Below are 23,287 nucleotides of genomic sequence, written 5' to 3'. Positions count from 1 at the left end.
CTAACTAGTTGAAAATTAGTTGGGCATTAAAACAGAGTGCTGCTAAAACGTGTTGTGGCACTTAAATGAAAACTCTGCCTAAATTGGTTTTTAGTCCAGCAACCACCACATGTAATATTCTGCATACTAATGAGAAACAATGTAGTTTAAATCAGGTAATCTTTCCAGCAAATCAGAATAAAAAATACACCCTGGTAATAACTAAATGATTTGATTAAGTGATTACATGTAATGCTGAGCCATGACATTAGCAGAAAAAATAAACCCTTTGTGTGTTGCGTGTATGTGCTTACTCATGCAAGAGTGGTCTGACAACTGTGCTTCCATATTTATGAGCCTCAAACATCAGTGTGTACAGGTATGGCAGGAGGGTGTAACGGATGTTCAGGACGTCCCGGGAAGCCTCGGAGAAGGTGGTATTCCAGGCAACAGGATCTTGTCTCTGACACAGAAAAAGAATTAAAAATAAGTAATAACAAACAGGTTAACCAAAAAGAATAGTAATGAAAAATCAAAATCTGTGTTAATTAATTAATAATCATTGAGATGAATGTGTTGTGCAGGTTTTTGGCTTCAATTGCAACTTGTACTTAAATTATTGTTCACAATTTATTATTGCAGCCACTCAAAATTCTTGGTTTTTGAAACAGTAGGTACTTGATGCCAGACTGAGACCTTTTAATGTTTTCAGCTCTGTCAAGGGTCTTAAATATGCCCTTGATAATTACATACATGATATCATGCCAAAAGACTGAGGCTAAAGCTGCATGTCCCAAGCAAGGAGTCAGCATTCTTGCCAGCTGATGATCCATGTAGAAGACACGTAACACAAAATAATTCTTGTATTAGAAGAGTGTAGTGTGTGACTATATTCACTCCTCCCAATATTAAGAAACAAAATGTCTGTAATTTTGTGCTAACATGACCCTGTTTTTTGTTTGTACACAGTTAATAGTTAATGTGTGCAGCATGACCTTGGAAGCTAAGACCTGTTACCTCTGTAGGTAGTACACTTGTTATCCAGACAATGACTGTATCCTAGGTTAGAGCAGATCAGATCAGAGCAGAACAGATTAATCCTTACACTTTTTTCCTAGGTTTTTGGTTTTTGAAAGGCTACAAAAACATTCAACCATCCTTTAAATGTAAAGTATTCGTCCGACTAAAGCCCTGTGCATAGGCTTGCTCAGAACGGGGGAGAGGTTTAGGGAATGGCCAATCAAAAGTTATTTTCAAGTATTTTTCATATTTATTGTTCTATAGCCCAATATCACAAATAATAGATGTAATCTAAATATCTCTTTTGTATTTATTTACTTTTTTTAGCAGCCACTGAATCATTTAGTTTATCAGGTGCTCCTATAGTTGACATATATGTTTACAACATGTTTTAGGGAATGCAAATCTAATGGACAAAAAAAGTCAAAATACCTGTACAATATCCACTGATTGAGACTGTCTACATACTGTATAGATAGAGACAACTATTCAGTGTTTGACTAAACCTTTCAAAAGCTCTGGTTCATTTCTCTTAGGCACAAGTACACACAGGCTATACATACAGTAAAGATAATCAAGACACTATGCATTATTTTTTACTTTATTATTTGTGTGTGGATATAAATGTACATTTACACACAGCTACATTTTTTGGTCATTGTGTTTACTCTTTGTTTGGATTTCAACATGCTGAAAATGAATAACTTTAAAATGTTACAAGACATAAAGAGAGACTGACAGCAACATTAGCTAGTTAGTGGCATGCCAGAAATACTAAAATGGGCTGCACGCAATTACACTGATAAATGATGCTCAAACTATTCTGCCACACACTGTACTGACATTTACCTAATTTTAATTGGCAACAAAGTGTAACATCCCCTTAAGAGACAAGGACAGAAAAAGAGGACAGGGTGTACTGTCATTTTGTAGATATGGGCCAATCTAAATGTATTAGCTCATTTGTTGGAGCTGTCGTGAGGACAATAATCAGTCTGGTCAAGTACACACACACACTCACTAACACACACACACACACACACACACACACACACACACACACACAGAAGACCATGAAGATCCTCAGCTGAAGCGTGTCATCACCATATGCTCTTCCCTATGATACTGTGTGTGTGTGTGTGTGTGTGTGTGTGTGTGTGTGTGTGTCTGTCTGTCTGCATTTGCATATAACTGTGTGCATGTTTATGCACTGTATATTTGGGGCCCCTGTCAGTGTGTTATGTAGTTATGGGTATCTTAGTGTGAATTTGTGTGTATATCTCTCCTGTCTTTCTATATATAAAAAAACCCCCAAAAACACAACTCACATAATCATTAAAACAATCACAGAGCAATGAAACGTCAAACATTTCCTTCCCAGCAGCAATTTAGCTGGGTCAGATTTGATAATAATTATTAACTGTAGCCCAGTTACTAAGTACAGGCCTACCAGTACATGATTGAATACAGAACATTTCCATTATCTTATGACCCAAGGAGTTTACCAGATTATCATTTAATTTTTAGAGGAAATTTACAAGATTGTAATTATCTGGAAACCCAAGAGTTCTTATACCTGCCTCCCTTTTCAGTAACCTTCCTTTTGCACCCTCATGCCTTACAATCAGATGTGTTCACCGGGAAGTAATTACCATGCTAAATTGTGTGTGTGTGTGTGTCTGTGTGTGTGTGTAAGAGGGAGACCGGGAGACTGATCAAAAGAATATGAATGAGTGACTATGGGCTTGGTCTTGGAAACTAGAGGAGAAAACAGATACAGCTGACACAAGCAGTGCTTTATTTGTAAACCAGGAGGTCACAGTCGAATTCTGCCACCCAATACCAAACCCAACAGGTTCCGACAACGCATTAGGTGTCTGGTCAGGTTCGGGCAGTTTTGTTTGTCTAAAGCTTCTGGCTCTGGTCTGGTCTAGTTATATTCAAAAATCATTTTCTCGTGAAATTCCTCTTTCTTTAATGCTCAATCATCTGTGTCCATGTGTGTCATATATTGCAGTTATGCAATGACCAGTGGGAGGTAGGAAGAGAGATAGAGCATAATAGCCAAAGCATTGCATTAGCCTGGCAAGCTGTCAGTCAGTAATGGATGAAATACACACTTGGTAAAGGGGAGCTCCTTAAAATATCCATAATTGTAATGCTATTCTTACATATGATAGCAGGAAAACTGGCACATCCTCTCTGCAGAGGCTCATTAAACATGGAGTTTGCCATTTAGAAGCAGACAAACAACAAAAACCAAAACAATACCAGATAAACATTGTTGTTAAACTTCACAGCATCAAATAAAATGCTAGTGAACAATCAGTTAGAGCTGAAACAATTAGTTGATTAGCTATTCAAACAACAGAAAATTAATTGGCAACATTTTTGATGGTCAATCAATCATTTAAGTCAATTAACAAGCAGAAATACCAATCATTCTCTGGTTTCAGCCTCTCAGAATTGAGATTTTGTACCTTTCTATGTGTTATATCATTGGTAGTGTTAGAAACTTTAAAATTGGATGCATAAAAACTTTCTAGAACTCAACTCAACTGCTTCACCACCTCCACCCAAGGCTTTACCCTCATGGGGTAACCATAGGGCATCCTGGCAGCCTAGGGGTTTAAGACACTAACATTGTCTCTCCCAGTTTGGGTCCTGTATTGTATTAGTGTGATATGAATATGGATTAATTAGGGTTTTTAGTGTTGTAAATGCTTTCGGTGTCACTACATGAGAGGTAAGATCACCAACAGGATGATCTCCCAAAAACTTGGTTAATTCTTTTTAACATGGAGTCACACAAATATCAGATGACTTGACAGTTCTACCAGTGTCTGTTGGCCCCTCAAGGTAGACTTTTCATCTGTGGAAAACCAGAGGAGGGACTGATGAAGAAATGAAAGCAGAGCTGAAGAGTGAGAAGCAGACAGAGAATCCATCTCAAAGATTCACCTAATTCATGATCACATTTATAGTGGCAAAAGGCCTTGTGACACACATTGATTGTAGACAGATATGTATGAATGTGCGCGCACTTGCACGCGCGGCTTCAAGGAAAAATTAGGTTATCTGGCTGTGTCAGACCTTCTCATCTTTTCTCTCCTCTACATGGTCTTTCTCTTCATTTATCTGTCTGGAATCTACTCCCTCGCCCTGTCTCATAAACCTCTGGGTTTCTGTTTTGCATTGCAGAGCTCACATCAGAACAAGAAAATATATATTTAGACGAAGAATAATATGTCCCGTTGAATATTGTGTGAATAACAATATACATGAGTCGAATATGACTATGCTGCTGAACCAACTCTTGGTGGAGGATATATCTTTAATTATTTTGGTATTGTTCTGATATGACTGTGGACACTGCAGTGTATTGCTGGTGCAGTGAAATTATCTGGAGGTCAACACTGAAAGTTGTCTGAGGGCAAAGAGACACTAGGCGTGACAGAGCTCTGGGAATGACTCTGCAAAAAACTCTCTTCTCTTTTTCTCTCCACTGTCTCTGACCTTGTGTACCCTCTGGTCTGGTTTGTGGTGTTAATACTTTGTTATCAAACGCCTTGTTAAGCAGACTGGAGGTTACAGTCGCTAACTGTCTGTTGATTGCGGATTTTATATGGCTGACTGGAAAAATAGTACAGTTTTTACAGTAGACTACATAAATAGCTGACCTTGATTCCCTTTTTTGAAACATTTGAAAGCTCTCTCTCACTCCTGCTTTGTGTATCTTCTCTTCTCTTACCAAGAACCCTCCTCTTAGTCTCCCATCCCTTTTCTGACTTGATTGCAGTTGTTTCAAAATCTGCAAATTGTTTATTCAGCCTTGTCCAGGCTTTCAGATCCTTATCACTAATCTGTGTCACCACCATTTAACTTGCTAAATTGCAGTCTTGTTTAATTCTCTGCCAATTTCATCCCTCAACATGTTTTTCTCTTTCTCTGTCTCATAGCCTATGAACTCCTCCTTCCCTGCCTTTATTTGTATTTGCTTGTCAGTATTTTCTCCTCTCAATCCGTCTGTTCCTTTCTCATCTTTGGTTTACACGCCTATACTGTTCTTCTTCCAGTTCTTTTTATATATCCTTCTCTCTTTTTGTCTCCCTGACTTTATCTCCTCTCAAACTATCATTTTGTGCCGCTGTCCCCTGCTGTGTGTGCTTTTTTTCTGTCAATTTTCTCCATGTTTAAACACCCATTTGCAAGCCATTATTAAATGATTGGAATCGCGGGGTGTATGTGTGTGTGGAGTGGAGGTTAGGTGGTGTGCAGCGGTGCCCAGATCACCTTGAGAATTCAATTATATCCCCACTCTGTGCCGTTAAAAAGCATAGGCATGGAAACACACACACACACCCACACACACATACACATACAACAGTGTCCTGTCTAGTATTGCAGACTCCAGTGCAGAGAAATTTTGCCCGGTGGGATCGATCTCCGGACGGGCGTTATTGGATTTCTCAGATGTGTTCCAACGCTCTTAAAGGTCACCGCTAGAATGAATGCCACCGACACTACAACACCAAACAGGTCTATCTTTTTGTGGAGTTGTGTGTGTGTGTGTGTGTGTGTGTGTGTGTATGTATGTATATGTCAGACACAGATTAAGAGAGGCAGGTAGAGAAAGCAACTGAGTTTGTATTTTTTGCAAATAAGTAAAAGTGCCTGCAGGTAAACATTTTTTGTGTACTTGTAGAAGTTGAGCTATTTTCTGAGCACAAGAACATGCTAGCTAAAGAGAGAGAACCAGATTTTCGGTCAGATCTTGAGCTAGAGTAAATACCTGTGCTTGGTATCATTTAAGGCCAGTGAAATCATATCTCATATCCTTTAAAAGGATCCAGTTCCTTATGCAGAGTTGTAAAACAGATAACTTAGGATGTAAATGCATGGACTGTGCTGTCTAATTTGTATTGGGTTGAATGGTTATCTGTGATTCTGAAATTACTTCCCAGGAATATATCACTCCTTTCCTGGGATTCCTGGGATTTTATTTGTTTGGTGAGAATTCACTGGAAATACCAGGATCTCAAAAAACCTGGTGCTGAACCCTAGTAGTGTCTTTCCACCTGTTGTAGTTTCAGCTGTGTCATGCAAGCCGAGTGTTTTTTCTCCTGTTTTGAATTTACTCACCGGGCTACCCTTGCCATTGTGGTTGCGCGAGTATGGATAGAAGGCACCCAGCTGCATCCAGCGAAGACACATCTCATACTCAGCTGTATTAAAGAACCCGCATATGTCTGCCCCAGTCTGAAAGAGAGGAACAGACGGTATGTGTGTGCTTGAGTGCCAGGAGACAGAGACGGACAGAAAGAAGGAACCACAGGCTGCAGGTGTGACTACAAAGAGCACCCTCATACCACGGGAAGTGGGGTCACACCGCTTTTGTTGCAAGCATCATTTTCCTGAAGTGTCCTTGTGCAAGAAAGACACTGCAGGAGTGTGTGGTGTTGTGTATCTGACCCTGTGGCTGGGGGCATGCAATTGATTTTCTATATAGGGATCAATGAGGTGTCAGATCATTATTATTAGAGACACACTGAAGAGATGAGAGGAGACAGAAGGACAGCATGTGAGGAGAGAGGAAAAGACAGAAATAAAGACAAAGATAGATGGGTAAAAAGACAGAGAAAAGAAAAAATAACTTTCATTTAAGAGTACTCAATTAATAACACACTCTAATAGGTGTTGATTGACTAGTGCCAGGCCTTTTGCAGGGGGCGGGGCTCGTAATGACAAGCTGCACATTGTGTTTCAAGACGTTCTTTGATCAAAGAGTCTAGCAAACAAAATAACATCACTCAGGCCGCTGTAATCTACTTAGAGAGGACAAGGTCACATCAATAAGATTATGTCTTGTCAAAACCAAGATCAGATGATGATACTTACGTAAGGGATGCCAAACAGACTGAACTCCATCATGCCTGTGGGAAAAAAAGGAAAACGTTGAGTTAAATTAAAGATTCCTTTTTTGTTCTCTTTTTGCACATCATCCGATCACATTTCCCCCTTGTCGTAAGTATGTAAGATCTAGATATTGTCAGATTACTGCTCACAATCACAATGCAGTTTTATTTTTAGTTTTATAGGGGTATATTTGCTGTCTATGTTTATAGATACCTATGATGGATTTATATAGCTGGTCCCAGCTAGCAGCGTTGTCTCCCAGCCAATGTCCAGCCCAAATTCCACTGGAGGGGTAAGTGGACCTGGTCACCACTATGCCTCTTTTACCTGTCACATTCAGCAGGGCACTGCACAGAGGGGAGAGATTTGTTTTACACATGGAAATAAAACCCACGTTTGTACTTCTATACTTGTGAGGACCATCATTGACATAATACATTCCCTCGCCCCTTACCCTAACATTGACCATCACAGCTAAATGCCTAACCCCAACCCTTACCCTAAACTGAACCTAAAACTAATTCTGACCTTAATCTTAAAACTAAGTTTTAACCCTCAAATAGTCCTTTGAAGGTCTGTCATAAAGATAGACGTAGAAGGACACATACACACACCCACACACACCATACACACACACACACACACACACACACACACAAAAAGCGACAACATAATAAAAAAAATTGTAAAATTGTCCTCGAACATTAACAAGGCTAAAGCACCTGGGCTCAAAGCCCAATGGTACCAATCATCCCCAGGCTCTTATATAGCTAACTCTGCAACCGGGTCTCCCTGTGGTGAGGAGAGAATTTCACCACAACGACCAATGAAGTTTCATATTGGTGGTTATCATCATAAAGATTTGATGAGACTGTAATCTGTGATAGCTGGAAGATAACAGATATGCATCTCATGTGGCGACATTTTCCTCCTAGATGTGTTCGCAAAGTTATACATTTTCCTTACCTATATTTATTCTCACAGTGTTCAGAGTTCATTGTGATAATATTTCTAGTTCCAAATGTATTCTGCTTCTCTAGGTAATACAAAAGCATTGACACACAAACACACTCATGTAAACACACACACAGACACACAAATACTTACTCATAGGTGGGCTTGGTGTGGGACCAGCCATAGAGGTTGTGGACATCATAGTGTCTGACTTTCTTTCCATCACTGAGTATCTGCTCGCTGTTCATGCACAGGGTCTTATGGTTTAAGCCAAGATGTTTCGAGTCCAAGGCTTTTGGTAGGGCACACAAACAAACATATAGTGATATCAGAGCTTGATAACCTAATTATAACTTAAGGAGAACAGAAAATACTATTATATGTGTCTTACGTGGCATATATGGAGGGTTCTCTAGAAGTGGATCACCAAGACATTTCCCTCCAACTGTGCCATGGACAAAACTGGCAGGCTCGTTCATGTCCTATAGATGAAGAGAGAGAAAGAGTAGGGGATAAAAGTGAAATGAAAATCAAGCCCAATGAGAATAGAATGCAAATAAGGTAATTTTTTCTTTCAGGTCACTCACAATCCAAAGGCCATCAAACTTCAAAATATTGTCATAGAAATCCTTGATTTCTTGATGCCACCACTTTGCTGTTGTAGTTCGGAAGAAGTCAGGGAATGCGGTGTAAGCCCTGTAGAGCTGGACATGGGACAGTCATATGATCAGCACATTAAATTCTGAAAAATTGTCTCTTTAATTTAATGTTTAGGTATACTTTGCAATATGTGGAAAGCCAGAAAGTGTTGTGTCGGTGGAGTGAACATGGGAAATACCGTACCTCTACTTGGGTATCCCAGTCCAGAGATTCATCTACTGTGACATTGGGGAAATCTGGCCAAACCTACAAAAAACAAAACAAAACAAACAAACAAATAAACACACAAAGATGATGTCGTACAGTATGCACAAGCCATTATTTTGTCAGTTTCTGTTGCTTTATCAATATATGTATATAAGCATTTTTACATTTGTTTGTTTGGCCATCCATCCCCTCTTACCTTCCCCCACACAATTTCATCACTGATGTTTTTGGGCCATTTGATGAAGACATCCGCTGCTTTACCTCTCTGGAAGGCAGGGTATGGACGTGTCTCATTGCCTGAGATGGCTGGATCCTAGAATTAATTACACAAAATTTAAGATTTTGATTTGATGAGCCAAGAAGAGATTGGCTAGTAATTCTGTATGATTTAATATCTTGTTTTCACAGATATAAGCTTTAGACATTTAATATCGCTGTAGAATAGTTACACCTTCCTTTTTTTGATTTTTGTCCCTTGAGTGTATCACTAGTTAATGATGTCTTTTTATTACCAGAATGAAGATGAACCTCATGCCCTCTGTCCTCATGCGGTCAACTAAGGCAGGTAGTCCAGTGAACTCAGGGTCCAGGACAAAGTCCAGCTGACGATCCATGTAGTCAATGTCTGCATATTGAACATCCTGCAACAGATACAGGCAGTTACTCATAGACAACAAATTAACCGAGGCTAAACTGACTATATGAGAACCAGAACAACACATAGAATTAAGGTAAAACAGTATTATCTTCCTGTATTAGATTCAGGTATTTGTATGACAAAATAACAGTAGAAATCACAGGCTTTCATTAGACCATGCATTTCATTTTAGTCCAAACATTTGACTTTTAACTGCTATGAAAGTAAGAAAGTAAAAATGATAATGTACAATTTATGAATACAACTTTATTGTCAGTAAGTCAGAAATGTTCCTAACTGTTGAGATTTCAAGTAATAAATAGTTTATTTGCCTCTCTGGCTTTTATCGCTTACAGTGACAACAAAACTTCATCTACTTTGGTTTTTCTGGCATGTCTATGGCAATTCAAGGTTGGTTATTCTTTAAAGCTAGCTCACATGTCGCCTTTGTAAGTAGCTGCATTCTCTGCTTCTTTTCGTTCCAACTAATGATGCAGGATTCTTTTTGGCTGGCGTCAGCTCCTTGCAGGTTAGGGCTTTGTGAAAGCATATTCTGGGGATCACCTGATTATCAATGGACATTCTTTTGTTCTGTTCTGCATGATGAAGAGGTATGGGATTCTGGCCTGTTTCCACATGAGACGTCTTGCCATGGTCAAACACAGTGCTCTCACAGATGGATATTACTTTCTGTTTTGTTACAAACTTCACTGTCAGAGAGAATTATTGGTTCTGGTATAAACTGGCAAAGTCTAGAGGCTGTGAAACCCACAATGGGATGGATTTCAAATGAAATTAGAGGTCACGTATTATTAGGTTAAACTGGGTGTACCCATGTATGTAATCCATGAAGTCAGTACCTCTGTTCGGCTTCATCCTAACATCTTCTTTAATCTAATTTAGTTTTATGTAGTTATTGTCTGCATACAGTGAATGCTATTGTGAAATATGGGTAGATACTATGTTGGGTTTAGCTCAATCTAATCCACTGAGTTGGACGTCCCTATACTCCAGTGGAAAAGAAGAAACTCTCAGATTGTTTTAGTTCTGATGAATTTTTTCCATACGCGGAGACACGGATTTAACACTGAATTAAATCAGTGGCTCGGTAAAAGCAGGCAAATACACTGGATAAGTTGTATGTAGGCAGTATCGGCATTGTGTCCTCTAATATTTATTTATGTTATTTCACATTTCTGGTGTTGAGTATACATATCAAAAATACACTTGTCCTAAACAAATGGATCATGAAAAATAAAAATAAAATCATGATTCAATTGTTCCTAAGCATATATTAATTCTTCTCATTCTACAGTCTGCCAGTGGTGACAGATGATTATTTAAAAACTGACACTCTGTCGAACTCACAAAAATATACAGTAGGAGTTTAGATTTGGTTCACAATCTAAATTTGAACGGGAACATATGAGATGGGATGATTTGTGTTTTCTTGTAATGTTTTTTGGTTACTTTCTTTTGCCAGTCTTATGTTCAACGCAGGGATCTTATAGAGTCTTTGTCCGGGAACTTACATAGGGTATACCTGCTGCCCTCATGTCTCTATACAGATCTGATATCTCCTGGTCATTGGAGTAACCGTAACGGCAGAGCTGGAACCCAAGGGACCAATAGGCTGGTAGAACAGGTCGCCCAATCAACTGTTAAGAAGAAAAACAAACAAAGAAGTCAAAACAGTTCAGCACAGAAAAAGTTGTTTTATAGGAAAACGGGACAGTGTCCATAAAGTGTTGATTGTGTGGGTGTCTGTGTGTGTGTGTGTGTGTGTGTGTGTGTGTTTAGATTGGCTAAATGAGAGAGCGCAATGAAGCGAGGAACTCCCAGCTGCTGCAGTCCATCAACAGCGGCCCAGGGCCAGACACAAAACACACACACACATACAAACACACTCACACACAGGCAAACACATGCACACACACACAAACAAACCAGAAGACCAAGGAGACTTACTGCAGTGTACTCCTGCACCACCATCTCAGGTGTAGGTCCCAGGACCATGTAGAAATCCAGGATGCCTCCCACAGTTCGGTAGGTTAAAGCTGGAGTAGGCTGGAAAGTCACATCTGGACACAAAGCAAATAAGTGTATGAAGTGGTGAGTCTGTGTGCACTAACTATGTCACATCTACACATCTGGGTATGTAAAGAGTAAATAAGCAGTGTAGAAAGGCAGGAATGGGAGGACAACAAACTAAACAATTTTCTTCTACAACTTATGTAGAATGAAATGGATGTATGTACTTAATTATTCACTTTTTTGGTCATTATAAAAATGCATTTTCTGAAAAGATCAAATTTGAAACTGGTTGGAATATATAAAAGTGTAGGTATTTGTGTTTAAAAATCAAAATGTATGGATATAACACACACACATATATGTATATATGTATATGTATATATATATATGTGTGTGTGTGTATGTATGTATGTATGTGTGTGTGTGTGTATATATATATATATATATATGTGTATAGTGTAGTGCATGCTCATTTGTCTGTGTCTGTCAGAGTTGTTTTGCTGTTCAGTATGCAGAGATGAAAAAGTGGACATGAGTAGTGCTCATGGGGTGTGTTGGCCTTATATAAGACTCCCTGTCAAAGGCCATGTGCTCAAAACATGGAAAATGGCCTCACTCATTAATACATAAATACCAACTGCATATGTAATTGAGTGTTTTGTGTGTGTGTGTGTGTGTGTGTGTGTGCAATATGTCTGTGTGAGGGTGGTTGTATTTCCATATGTGCATGTACAGACAATGCATGTGTATGCCTTTGTGCGTGTGTGTTTCTCTTTCTTTTTCCTCACCCATGGCATTGCTGTTTAGCAGCAGCACACCATGAGCATCGGCGGTGGTCTCAAGGCCCATATAAAATGGATGCACTCCATAGCAGTTCTTCTTGTACTGTAGCAGAGAGACAGAGAGTGAGAATCAAAGGGAAGTTTGAGATGGATAAACCTTATTGAAAGAATTGGATCTCTAAATTCCCCGTTCACTGTTTAGGTTTTGAAACTCAGCAGTGAAATGGCCTGAGTTTGAAGACATCAGCAGAGAGCTGGGATGTTATTTTGAGATTTAAAATGCTGTTGGGTGCTATAACAAAATTAGGAGGCTCTTTATGTAGCATACAGAATATTAAAATTAATGACAAAACCGTAGCTTAGTGGTTACCCTTCTCAGCTTGGCAATTTATTAACAGAAGAGAGCTTTATGTGCTCTTTCAAAAATAGTTTATAATGCCTACTTAACCAATTATCTTGTGCACATTTTTTTTGTTCGTAGATGTAGGATTGCATTTGCTTGCACTGATTTTCTGCATGAACATATTGTAGTGTTTGGACTTTTTGAGTGCTTCTCCTGTTAGAACTGAGAGGGCCCTACTGTTGTCCTGAATGATGAGACGAGGATATGGAACTAGACAGACTTGGCGAAGAGGAATACATTGAAAGGTGCCAGGGGACGGGGGATCTGCCACTTTTAGATGTCACCGTTCTGCAATGAAAACTCATGGGCATGTCACACTCTATCAGCCTCCTGCACTTATGATATATAAGAAGTTGTTAAACTGTACCTGTAATGTGATGGCTCTGAGGACTGGCTCTGCCTCTCAGTCAAATTGGTTTGTATGTGTGTGCTGTTTTGTTGTGTAGGTTCATGTGTCATTGTGGCCCTATTACATGGTATGATGGCCTGACTCAAGAGAGTGACAGCCAGTGACCATGTTCTTGTGGTCTCTCTCTGTTGGTCTTTCTTGACTTCTTGCTCAAACACACATGTATGGATACAGACACATTCATTCTGGGTACATTTACTGTAAGAACCCAGCTACTGTATGGACATTTATCAGAATTAAAACAGGTTTTGAACAGGTTTTGTGCCTAAAAAACATTATATTAATATTCTCCTTTATATTTTATGGTGCACAACTCACTTATTGAGTGAAGATATCCCTTCCATAGCACATAATAAAGTCTGTTTTTCCCTCAATTATCAAGTATTCAACCTGAAACCATAACTTTTTTTCATGTTGCTACAGTTGTGTATCCTTGTGGCATGTCTGTGCAAATTTTGAACAAAAAACAACAAAAAAGATCCGTGAAAGTAGAATCAGATAGTATCCAGTGCATTTGTTCCATATGCATACTGTTCTGTTGGTGTTTGTTCTTTTTATATTTAGTTGTGCACAAATATTTTTACACTGTAAGTCCACACCTCTCAGAAATGGACCACATGGTATTACCTTGCTAGTGGTAAATTGTGAAATGATCTAAAGAGGTAAAAAAATGGTCTATCTACCCAGGTAAACATTTTGGGCTGCCCCATCAAGTTGATGTATAGTTCTTTATGTCACCAAACAAGGAAAAAAAGTCATAGCTTGTACATGTCTACAAAGCACATAAATAATGTGACTAAAAGTTGAATGCTATATGTCTTAATTTGATTATTATGTCTCCTACTATGACCTAAATTAGGTTAAGCAAATCAAAAATACATTATAATAATTACATGGCTTTACTGGTTTTATATTGGTCCATGTCATCCTGTCTCATTTTTTTTCTCATTTTCCTTTTTTTTTTGTCCTTACTCTAATTCCCTTGCTCTCCGAGGGGCACCATAACATTTGTCTGAACCCTGTGGAGCAGTCTTGACAGCTCAGCAATTAGGCTGGATAATGCTGATGCAGGTGGAAACCTCATCCTGTCTGGCCTTGACACCGGTAGGGAAAACATGATGACACTCTATAACCGGCGTTCATATCAACAGCATCACATCAAAGTGACACGAATGTGAGAGAGACAAGTTTACATACTGTGCAGGAAGGTTGTTTACAAGTCACCTCTGTGAAGGTGTGATGTAAAAGACATTTACTGCAGGGTGCTCTATTACAAATGCCACAAGTTTTGATAGAACACACCAATGCATAGAAAAGGCTGCTGTAAATAGTAATTTAGTTCAATGTCAAATTTCGTCTATGAAATTATTACCCGTCAAACATTCCTTCAAGTATAGCTAATATACACATCAATATATACCAGTGGAGGCTGGTCCATAGAGGCAGAGGAGGTTGATCCTCCTCTATTTTTCGAGAGGCAAAAGGGAGATCAAAATATAAAAAAGAATATTTGGTTGCAGCCTGAAGGACTCTTTATACATCCATGGAAGGACTGTTAAGGACTGTTGTTAAGCTAATGGGAGAAATTATCTGGACTGGTCAGCGCAGCAGCAGCAGGACACTGCCGGGGAGGCTGGAGAGAGAAGCAACCAGAGAAACAACCAGGAGAGTTAGCTTGTTTGTCATTGTTGCTAATGATATCAGACTGGTTAACCAGCAGCCACAAAGTTCTGTTAACTAACATACAAGATGTCCAACAGCTACAAATGGACGTTATGACATGAATACTTCCATCTCCATGAAAGAAAGAAGAAGACGTCAGATAACGTGAGTCAGATACAGCTTCTCTCTCTCTGTCTCTTTGGTCGCTAATTTCATCTCTAATGGTTAAATGTCTCTGTGTGGCTGTTGTGTGAATTTATCTCCTTAACAAGAATGCAGCAGAGATCATATAATGTATTGTGGGTAACGTTAGTTTGATTGTTGAAGTTACAGTGAGCTGTCTGGACTCACTCATCCATTGTTTTTACTTGAGTGGTTGTAGTTGTGATTAGTGAATGAGTGCAGGAGGTCTAGCTGCTTGCTTCTGACAGTTTCTTTAGTTTGTTTTTAAGCTGAGTCATATACTGAGTAATAAGCTTAAAGTAACTAGAATAACAAGTGTTAACTAGTGGAGTAATGGATTGTAGTTGATCTGTGATCCATACGGATCGCCCCTCACGGTTCGGCAGGCATATGAACTGCGGATTAATTGCAAAATTTAATGTCTCATTTGAGACAAAGTAAACAAACTGCTGTAAGTACAAGTCATAGGCAGACAGCATGTCGCTAACGTTAACAGGGATTTTGAAGAGCAACGATCAAACCAGCATCTAATTTGGTTCCGAAGTGACATTTGAGTTATGTTTACCTGCTGTTTAACGTACTGCAGCTGAGCAGCTTATTAGCATCTAGCTGCTAACTGGCGTTAGCGATGAATGTTTGTTATCATCAAGTTTTGATGATGTGGACAGAGGCTGTTTCATTCACTGTTTAAAAGAAGAAGGTTTCATGCCTCATATTGCAATAACTGAGCATTGAATATTTTATATATTTTATTATATTTTATTTAAACATTGGACATCTTAAATGTTGTTTTCATTTAAGACTATGGGCAAAAGTTCCTTGCTGTTTCTGGCTGTTAGTGTGTTACAGAATAAATGGAAAACAAAGTTTTATTTGTCACCCCCCTTTTTTTTCACTGATCCTAATAATGATCTGATCCGAATGAATGTTTTTAGTGTTCAATCTTTCTCGTATTCAGCACTGATCTGAACCTGTATCACATCATAAGCTTTGTGCTACTTTATATATTTCTGTATACCAAGAAAATATATAGGAAACACGTGTAAATCATGTGATATGTTGTCTGTTTTTGATGAGAACATACATTTGTTGTCACAATAGAATAGTACTATAAATTTGAATTTCACTTTGTTGATAAAATGACACATTTGATCCACTCCATGGCTAAAATGAGCACTTTTTTGTTTAGAGACAATATGTATATGCTAAATGTCTTTAAAGAAGCAGCCTTTTCCCCACTCAAGCAAATTGTTTTATTGGCATATAAAATTGCCCCCCACCCCTCCGATTTCATCAGGTGGGACAATGACATAGTTTGATGCGGTTTCAACATCAAGTAACATCAAGTCTCGTATTTCCACGTATAGTAACTTAATTTGAAGTAAACACGTACAGTATTTTATTTTGAAGTAGACTCCGCCGAAGACTTGAACGTGGTCAGACTAAACTTTATTCGACACTCAACTTAAGTTACTACAAGCCAACCAAAAGCCTGAATCTGCAACTTAAACCCTTGAAGAAGAAGAAGAATAAAAAGAAGAACGCTTGAAACTGCTCTCTGACAGCAAGACTGCAACCCAGAAGTGAAGCCAGCCTGAAGACTCTGCCAGAGCAGCCTGAAACAGCTTGATTCTTTAACGGCATTCAACACCTCTGCATCTACTGAGATGCGCCACAGCCCACAGCTGACACGGGCTCTTCCACTGCAACACCGCTGGTGATGCTGCGTCAAACAATGCTGGACCTGCCAAGATGACGCCTCTACCACGACGAGACACCCCAACAGTAAGGCATAACATGGCTTTGTGATCAAGGGTTGATGTCGAATAACGTTAAAATTAAAGAATTTATTTAGAGAAGCTGAATTAGCTTTTCCCTTAGCATTCCCCGGTACAATACGTTAAGCCTTGAGTCACACACTTCCCACTCTTGCTGAATGATTTTCTTTATTAATTTTTATCTTTCTTAGGCCTTATTTAAATTATTTATTTTACTTTCTTTTTATTTATTTTTTTCTGTATATTGTCTGTATATATTATATTATCTATGCTTTATCATGTATCCTCAAGATGTTTAGCTATTAATTAATGTCTTCATTTATCCTAAAAGTGTTTGGTTGTTTCTTTGAGCTGCAGTAAACAGAAGTCACTGTTTGGGACAAGAACTTATGATTGTGAGACTGATTCATTGATTAAATTGAACAAGGGTTAGTGCTCCCTCCTGGCACTAACAAATCCTAACCAAAAAGGAGGTGGTGCCCTAATGACGAGGTAATTCATTAATATTATAATATATATTATAGAATAATATATAATATAATATTATAATATATAATAAGTATTAATACTCCTACAGAGGTGAGAAATACAGTAACAGCTACATCTGAGGTTGTACTCATTTGTATGTGTGTAGATTTATGTAAAGTAAAAGTATACGCTTAAGTGTGATACTTACACCAGGAGGCTGGTCTTTGGAGAACATACCCCAGGTGTGATAGTTAAGGTTGTGTTTAAAGGTGGGGTGCTCTGTCTCTCCAAAGCCGTAGACAAACTCTGATGACAGCCGTGTCGACACTTGGATGAACATGTCTGAGAAGGTAAAACCTGGCACAGAGGAGTCCCAACTGAGAAAAGTGACAGAGGATTAAATCAATGAGAGAGGGAGAGTAAGAGAGAGAGGGAATTATTGTCAAAGGGAGTTATTCACAAAATGTTTGACACAAATAAGCATAATAACCCTGCAGGAACTGCAGGCATCCCTTCAACATACTTCATAAATTTTAATTAGCAAAATTTCAACTGACACTTCTAAAAAAAAACATGCAAGGCTTAACTACAAAATAATGTCATCCTCGCTTAAAGATATGCTTTGAATAGACTTTTTGATGCTCTACTGCTTCGTGTGACATCATCATGACTGCTGAACAAGAGGAAACTACTTTAGGCACTGATACACGGGGCAACTTTCCTGAGAATTTCTGATTGGATAACACCGCCAAAGGAGTCGACTCAGCATTCTTACTTTAATCTCAAAGGCGGAAAAACAGCTCTTGCCTGCAAATAGTTGAGTAGAATTTTTATCCCATGTCTCACCTTATTGCTTGTTAATAGACGCACCTGTGTTGCCCAAAATGGGGCCAACTTAATGAGAAGGCATTGCATCGTGTTTGTGAAAACAAAATGTATGCCAAAATACATATTCATTTACCTTATTGGTTAGGACAGTATAGAATTTATTTAACCTTTATTTTTAACCAGTAAAGTCTTATCAAGGTTAAAAGTCAATATAGTTAGCACTAACAAGGAGTTACAGACTAACAACTTTAATTAGATAACACAATATATGTCACCATATCAGAATTGCTACTGAATTATGTTAAATCATTCTTCTAAAACACAGAACAATGTCAGCCCGCTTGATCCACTTGTATGACTGAAACACTCACATCTTGGTTCCTGTGCTTTTCCTTACAACCTGGATGCCGAATGGGTTGTGGGTAACATGGACCTTGTAAAGCCTGTTGTTCTCGTTAGTGTCAGGAGCATCTGGAACCTTCAGCGGCACCGGAACCTCATAACGATCTGTGGCCGGGTCCTTGATCTGGACAGGGAGGGAATGTTTGTTTGTTGGTGTATGTGTGTGTGTTAATGTATAGCAAGCAAGCCGGATGCGTGCATTGGAAGACATAAAAATTGTCAGCTTAAGGGCATGTAGGTAAAGACGTTTAGGAAATGAAACATGATACAGAAGAAAATGCCGCTCTACTAGCACAAACAAACACACACCTTGAACTGCAGCATATGACCGCTGTGGTAATGGATCTCAACACGGAGTGTGTCAATGTCCGGTGACTCTGGGCGACCACTGCTCCTATACTTTTTGTTCCGAGTGATATCAATTGTCATGCCTGAGTTGGTTTCCTTGGTTGCCGTAACCATATATCCATAGTCTTTTGGATAGAAGCACCATGGAACACGTTCGATGTTGCTTGGCTGAGTAGGGAAAGAAACAAAAGCACAGGGGAGAGAGATTTTTACCCCTGTTTGTTCAGCAATAGCTATAATATGAAAATAATGTGTATATGTGGATGTGAACATCTGTGTCACCCCTCACCTCCCAGATACAGCCTCTGGCCTTGCACTTAGCTTCATCTGCATGCTCCTCTGGATAACAGTCAAAGCGCTGGTACTCTTCCATGTCCAGCTCCCACTGCACCTGGTAGGTCTCCCCAAGGGTCAAGGACAAGCCACGCAGGAACATAACCTGTATATGTGTGTGTGTGTGTGTGTGTGTGTGTGTGGTGAAATTAATTGTAAGGGAGGAAAACGCAGGAGAGAGTAGTGATAATTAAACCCAAGGTTGTCAAAGTAGGAACAGTCTCCCTAAGTTGTCTCGGTGCAAACATTCTGCTTATGCGAGTTCTGCAAGTGAGCGCAGACATGCTTCCTTGAGACAGAATGTGTGCTTGACGTTGCGTGTGCTATCAATTAAGACACAGCTGTTAATTTCCCTCGCTGTCTCAACAGGCGACTGCCGGGAATTATGAGTCATTCTCACAACAAATCTCAGGGAGCCCCATCCACTTTAGTCACTACAGTCACCATCTAAAGCATCCTCAGATGGTAAGGAGACTTCTGGGATCTTCATCAGTCTTTATTTTCATGTGTCTTTTAAGTTTTGAATCATGGTTCAGCAATTCTGTTGTGTAAAATGCATTATGCAGGACACACTAGCAACACAAGAGGTCATATTGAGAAAGAGGCTGCAAATGTGGGAATGGGTAGAGGGGTAAATGATGAATCTAAAGAGAGAGGGAAGGAAAGAAGGGAGGGATGGAAAAGATGGCATAGCGACTGTAGGGCAGTCACTTTACACATGCTGCACTGTATAACAATATAGAAGGCAGTAAGGTTTTATATTAGGGAGGAAATGGTTTAAAAAATAATAAAATCAAGTCAGGAAATGAAATAAATTACTAGGAGCCAGTGTGAGTCATATATTGTAAAGTACTGTTCTATTTGACTCTAAATAAAAGTAATGATGTTTGGCAGCTGTGAGCTATGTTCAAGGCCCAGTTCAACCAGGCATACAGAGACTGATGGGCATGACAAGCTAGAGTTTAGGTTTAACAGAATGTTTACCCTTCACCCCCAGGATATGATTACCGGTGAGAGTCATTTGATAAATGCATGCTTGTGTGTGTGACCAGAGAGACCTTGAGGATCTACACAGGAAACACACAAGAACACGTGTCTGCACGCAAATATACACAAGCACACAAAGAAAATCTTTATAGTATTACTTAAGTGAACCTCTACACTTAATAGACTTTTGCCTTTTACTCATAACTGTGGGCACTTAATGTAGGATCATTGCTCTTAGTCATTCTTTTTCTTTCTCACAAACTCTCTCTCTCTCACACGCACACACACACACACACACAAAGCTTTTTATGATCCACACCCAATGTAAATTGTTATCATTTCTTACACTTTGGGGCTAACCTTGAAATGTACAGTAATGGTTTCATTCCTGGTCTTATTGAAACAAATGGCAGATGCCTACAAGGATAGCCACTGTGGAAATCATCCACCCTGCATCTGTCCTGCTTCAGCACAGCAGCAGGTTTTCCTGACAAAGCAAATATGACCTGTCTTACCCCTACACATTACCCAAATACTGTGTGAACAAATTTTACATTGTAGTATTTTATCTGTAATTGTGTGTCTGTATCATTTTAATAATTTGCCCATAAAGGCAATTTCCTCTGACATCCCCTGACGATTCATGGTTGCTGGGTATGCACAAACATCTGGTCATATGTGTGCATTTTTGGATAAAACTGTCTATGAACATGTTGTGTGTGTTTTTACCTTCTTGACTGCATCATACTGTATGTTGGTGCCCAGCACATTGGTGATAGAGTTTCCACGTGTAACATGTGTCACAGAGACGGATACGGGAGGATGAGGCACCCCAAGAACAGTAATGTTCTCAAACTTAAGGTTGTCTGGATCCCTGTAGCCAGCATGAGTCACCTGCATTGTCAGTACTCCCTTTAAGGCAGAGGACACACAGTTATATTCTTTATTTAAATCCACTGAGGTTATAGCATGTTCTCAAAATTAAAAGGCTACTTATAGCTGCTAAATTTAGATTGCACAATGTATATTAAATATTATATTATAGATAGACAGACAGATAGATAGATAGAAAGATAGATAGATAGATAGATAGACAGACAGACAGACAGACAGATAGATAGATAGATAGATAGATGTACAACACGCACTGCTTACACCACTTCCAGTTATTAGATATAATAGTAAAGCAACCATCTTATAAATTAAACATGCCCGGCAATCCTCAGTGCTGTGTGAAGCAGGAACATGGGGTATTTGATCAAACAAAGCTTCAGCAGCGTAACATTGATCAATCATGCTTGGTGTTCTGGACTGGAAAAGTCTAAAGTCTCTGGTGATTTTGAACTTTGAACTTGAGTTCAGATCAGAAAGAATATGTGGGCTGGATCTTAAAGATGGTGTAGATGTGTGCAAGGGAATCTTACATAGACAACAGTGAACTTGTAGTGGATGTAGTTGCCTGTTTTGACTGTCTCTGTAAAAAAAGAAGAAGAGCAGATGTTACTGTTTGTCACAGCGCTCCGGCACAGCTGATGTACAGTTACACAGCAGAGTGACTGACCTTCACTGACTGTGTTTGAATAGTCACACTAAGTGTGTTTCCATCCACCTGTTTTTAATGCTAATTTTTAGTTTGTGCATCAAAGAAATGCCTGCAATGGAAACAGACTTAGCAAATAAAACATGATGTACATGGAGCATGTGATCCACATCACTCAAGCTTCTGCTCAACTGAAGAGACTAAGTATGGCGGCAGACAAAAACATCAGATATGTGAGCAGTGATGAGGAAACTGTAACATTCCTTAAATTGACACACACATAAATGCCATATTTCCATCTTGTGTTCCACGTGGTTTTCCACTGTTTGAGATTTTACTTTCATTCTTTTAACTCTTAATCTCTGCATAACAGTAGTGGATGGAAATGCTCATTAATTTGTATTTTCTTTTGCAGATTTTCTGGAAATTCAGTTAAAATTTACATTACATCTGGATGGAAACTTTGCGATCGACCCATAATACGTTGTACTTAACAAGATAAGAGTGTCAATTTGGTGAATGAATGCCTATAATGAGTGGTAATAACATGGTGCAGATGGTGGTGTTTTACACAAACACATTTGCACGCACACAAATAGGCACAAAGAAAGACAAACAAAAATACCTCGAGAATCTCCATCATCCCAGAATAGCTCCCCAGCTGCCTGGTTGTTGTCATCAAGGGCAATGATCAAACCCATGGGGTTAAGCCGACTACAGATATACACATAAACATACAAAAAAATAAACATACCATACGCACATGTAATAACAGTTCAATGAATCAAACACCAACTAAATGCATCTGTGCAAACACGTGCACACATATCTAATATAACAGGAGACAGTTTGATGCATTTATGATTATGTGTACTAATGAAGTATGTTTGTTGATCTCTGTCAACCCAGTCTCACATCAAAATATGCAACTATGTCTATGTTGGTCCACAATGCAAAATGTATTAGCTAACAATAACGGCTCTAAAATTGTGAGATGCCTACGTTTTTGTTTTTTTGTTTTTTTGCCTATTCTTTTCTATTGGCCTGCATCCATGTAACATGACTGTCAAGTTTCTGTCTGTGAAAACAAAAACAAAGAAAGACAACAAGAAAAAAAAAAGATGACAGTCCTTTTATTTGCAGTGGAAAATACAATACGATAGTTCTGGCATTAAAATGTATTTTGATAACATTTCTAGTGAGAAATGTGCATTTTATTTGCATTATCTTCATTCACTGAATGTATATGATGTTTAGTTTGTCAGTTATTACGAACATTTTTTCAGGCTTTTTGTCATTGCTATGGTGGTTGCTATGGACATTGCTATCGCTGAAAGCACATAGTTGCATATTGTTTGAATCATTGTCTTTGTGTTGTGCACTTATCTGAGCTATTATGTTATTTGTGTGATTTTATGTAACTGTTTGATGATGTTCAATAGATTTTAGAACGCCCCAGGGATTCATTTAATTTGAAATTCAAGATTTGAAGCTTTGTGATTGGCTGACTGGAGGAACCACTGCCTAGAAGTATTTTCCTTACTGTCATGGTGTTAAGGTTTTCTTTTAATGATATCTTTAACATTTGTAACATTTCTCAACACAGAAACATGAAAATGTCCTTGATAACTCAACAATATGATAGGTAGATAAATAGCTGGACCTTAAAATATTGCATTTTCCATTGAGAATAGAAGGAATGGCAGCCTTTTTTTGGTTTCAAAGCCAATACACATTTTGATGTGAGACTGGGTTGT

The 23,287-nt window shown here is 38.8% G+C and overlaps 1 protein-coding gene across 2 annotated transcripts in view; it reads right to left on the bottom strand.

Annotated features, from left to right (window-relative positions):
* The window catches only part of si (sucrase-isomaltase (alpha-glucosidase)), a 74,491-nt gene that overhangs the window by 15,936 nt on the left and 35,268 nt on the right, over positions 1–23,287 (bottom strand). For both annotated transcript variants that reach the window (XM_044355065.1, XM_044355064.1), the window contains exons 22-41: positions 22,156–22,244; positions 21,415–21,464; positions 20,720–20,902; positions 18,960–19,109; positions 18,632–18,838; positions 18,292–18,446; positions 17,301–17,469; positions 12,196–12,292; positions 11,342–11,454; positions 10,906–11,031; positions 9,249–9,377; positions 8,933–9,049; positions 8,713–8,775; positions 8,457–8,573; positions 8,261–8,351; positions 8,023–8,161; positions 7,129–7,262; positions 6,898–6,932; positions 6,142–6,258; positions 294–442 (exon numbers count right to left, since the gene is read on the bottom strand). In XM_044355065.1, the coding sequence (XP_044211000.1) occupies positions 294–442; positions 6,142–6,258; positions 6,898–6,932; positions 7,129–7,262; positions 8,023–8,161; positions 8,261–8,351; positions 8,457–8,573; positions 8,713–8,775; positions 8,933–9,049; positions 9,249–9,377; positions 10,906–11,031; positions 11,342–11,454; positions 12,196–12,292; positions 17,301–17,469; positions 18,292–18,446; positions 18,632–18,838; positions 18,960–19,109; positions 20,720–20,902; positions 21,415–21,464; positions 22,156–22,244 (2,430 nt within the window). The remainder of the gene's footprint in view (positions 1–293; positions 443–6,141; positions 6,259–6,897; positions 6,933–7,128; positions 7,263–8,022; positions 8,162–8,260; positions 8,352–8,456; positions 8,574–8,712; positions 8,776–8,932; positions 9,050–9,248; positions 9,378–10,905; positions 11,032–11,341; positions 11,455–12,195; positions 12,293–17,300; positions 17,470–18,291; positions 18,447–18,631; positions 18,839–18,959; positions 19,110–20,719; positions 20,903–21,414; positions 21,465–22,155; positions 22,245–23,287) is intronic.

The sequence above is a fragment of the Thunnus albacares genome, chromosome 6 (assembly GCF_914725855.1).
Source record: "Thunnus albacares chromosome 6, fThuAlb1.1, whole genome shotgun sequence".
Classification (NCBI taxonomy): domain Eukaryota; kingdom Metazoa; phylum Chordata; class Actinopteri; order Scombriformes; family Scombridae; genus Thunnus; species Thunnus albacares.
This window is presented reverse-complemented; position numbering and strand designations above follow the sequence as displayed.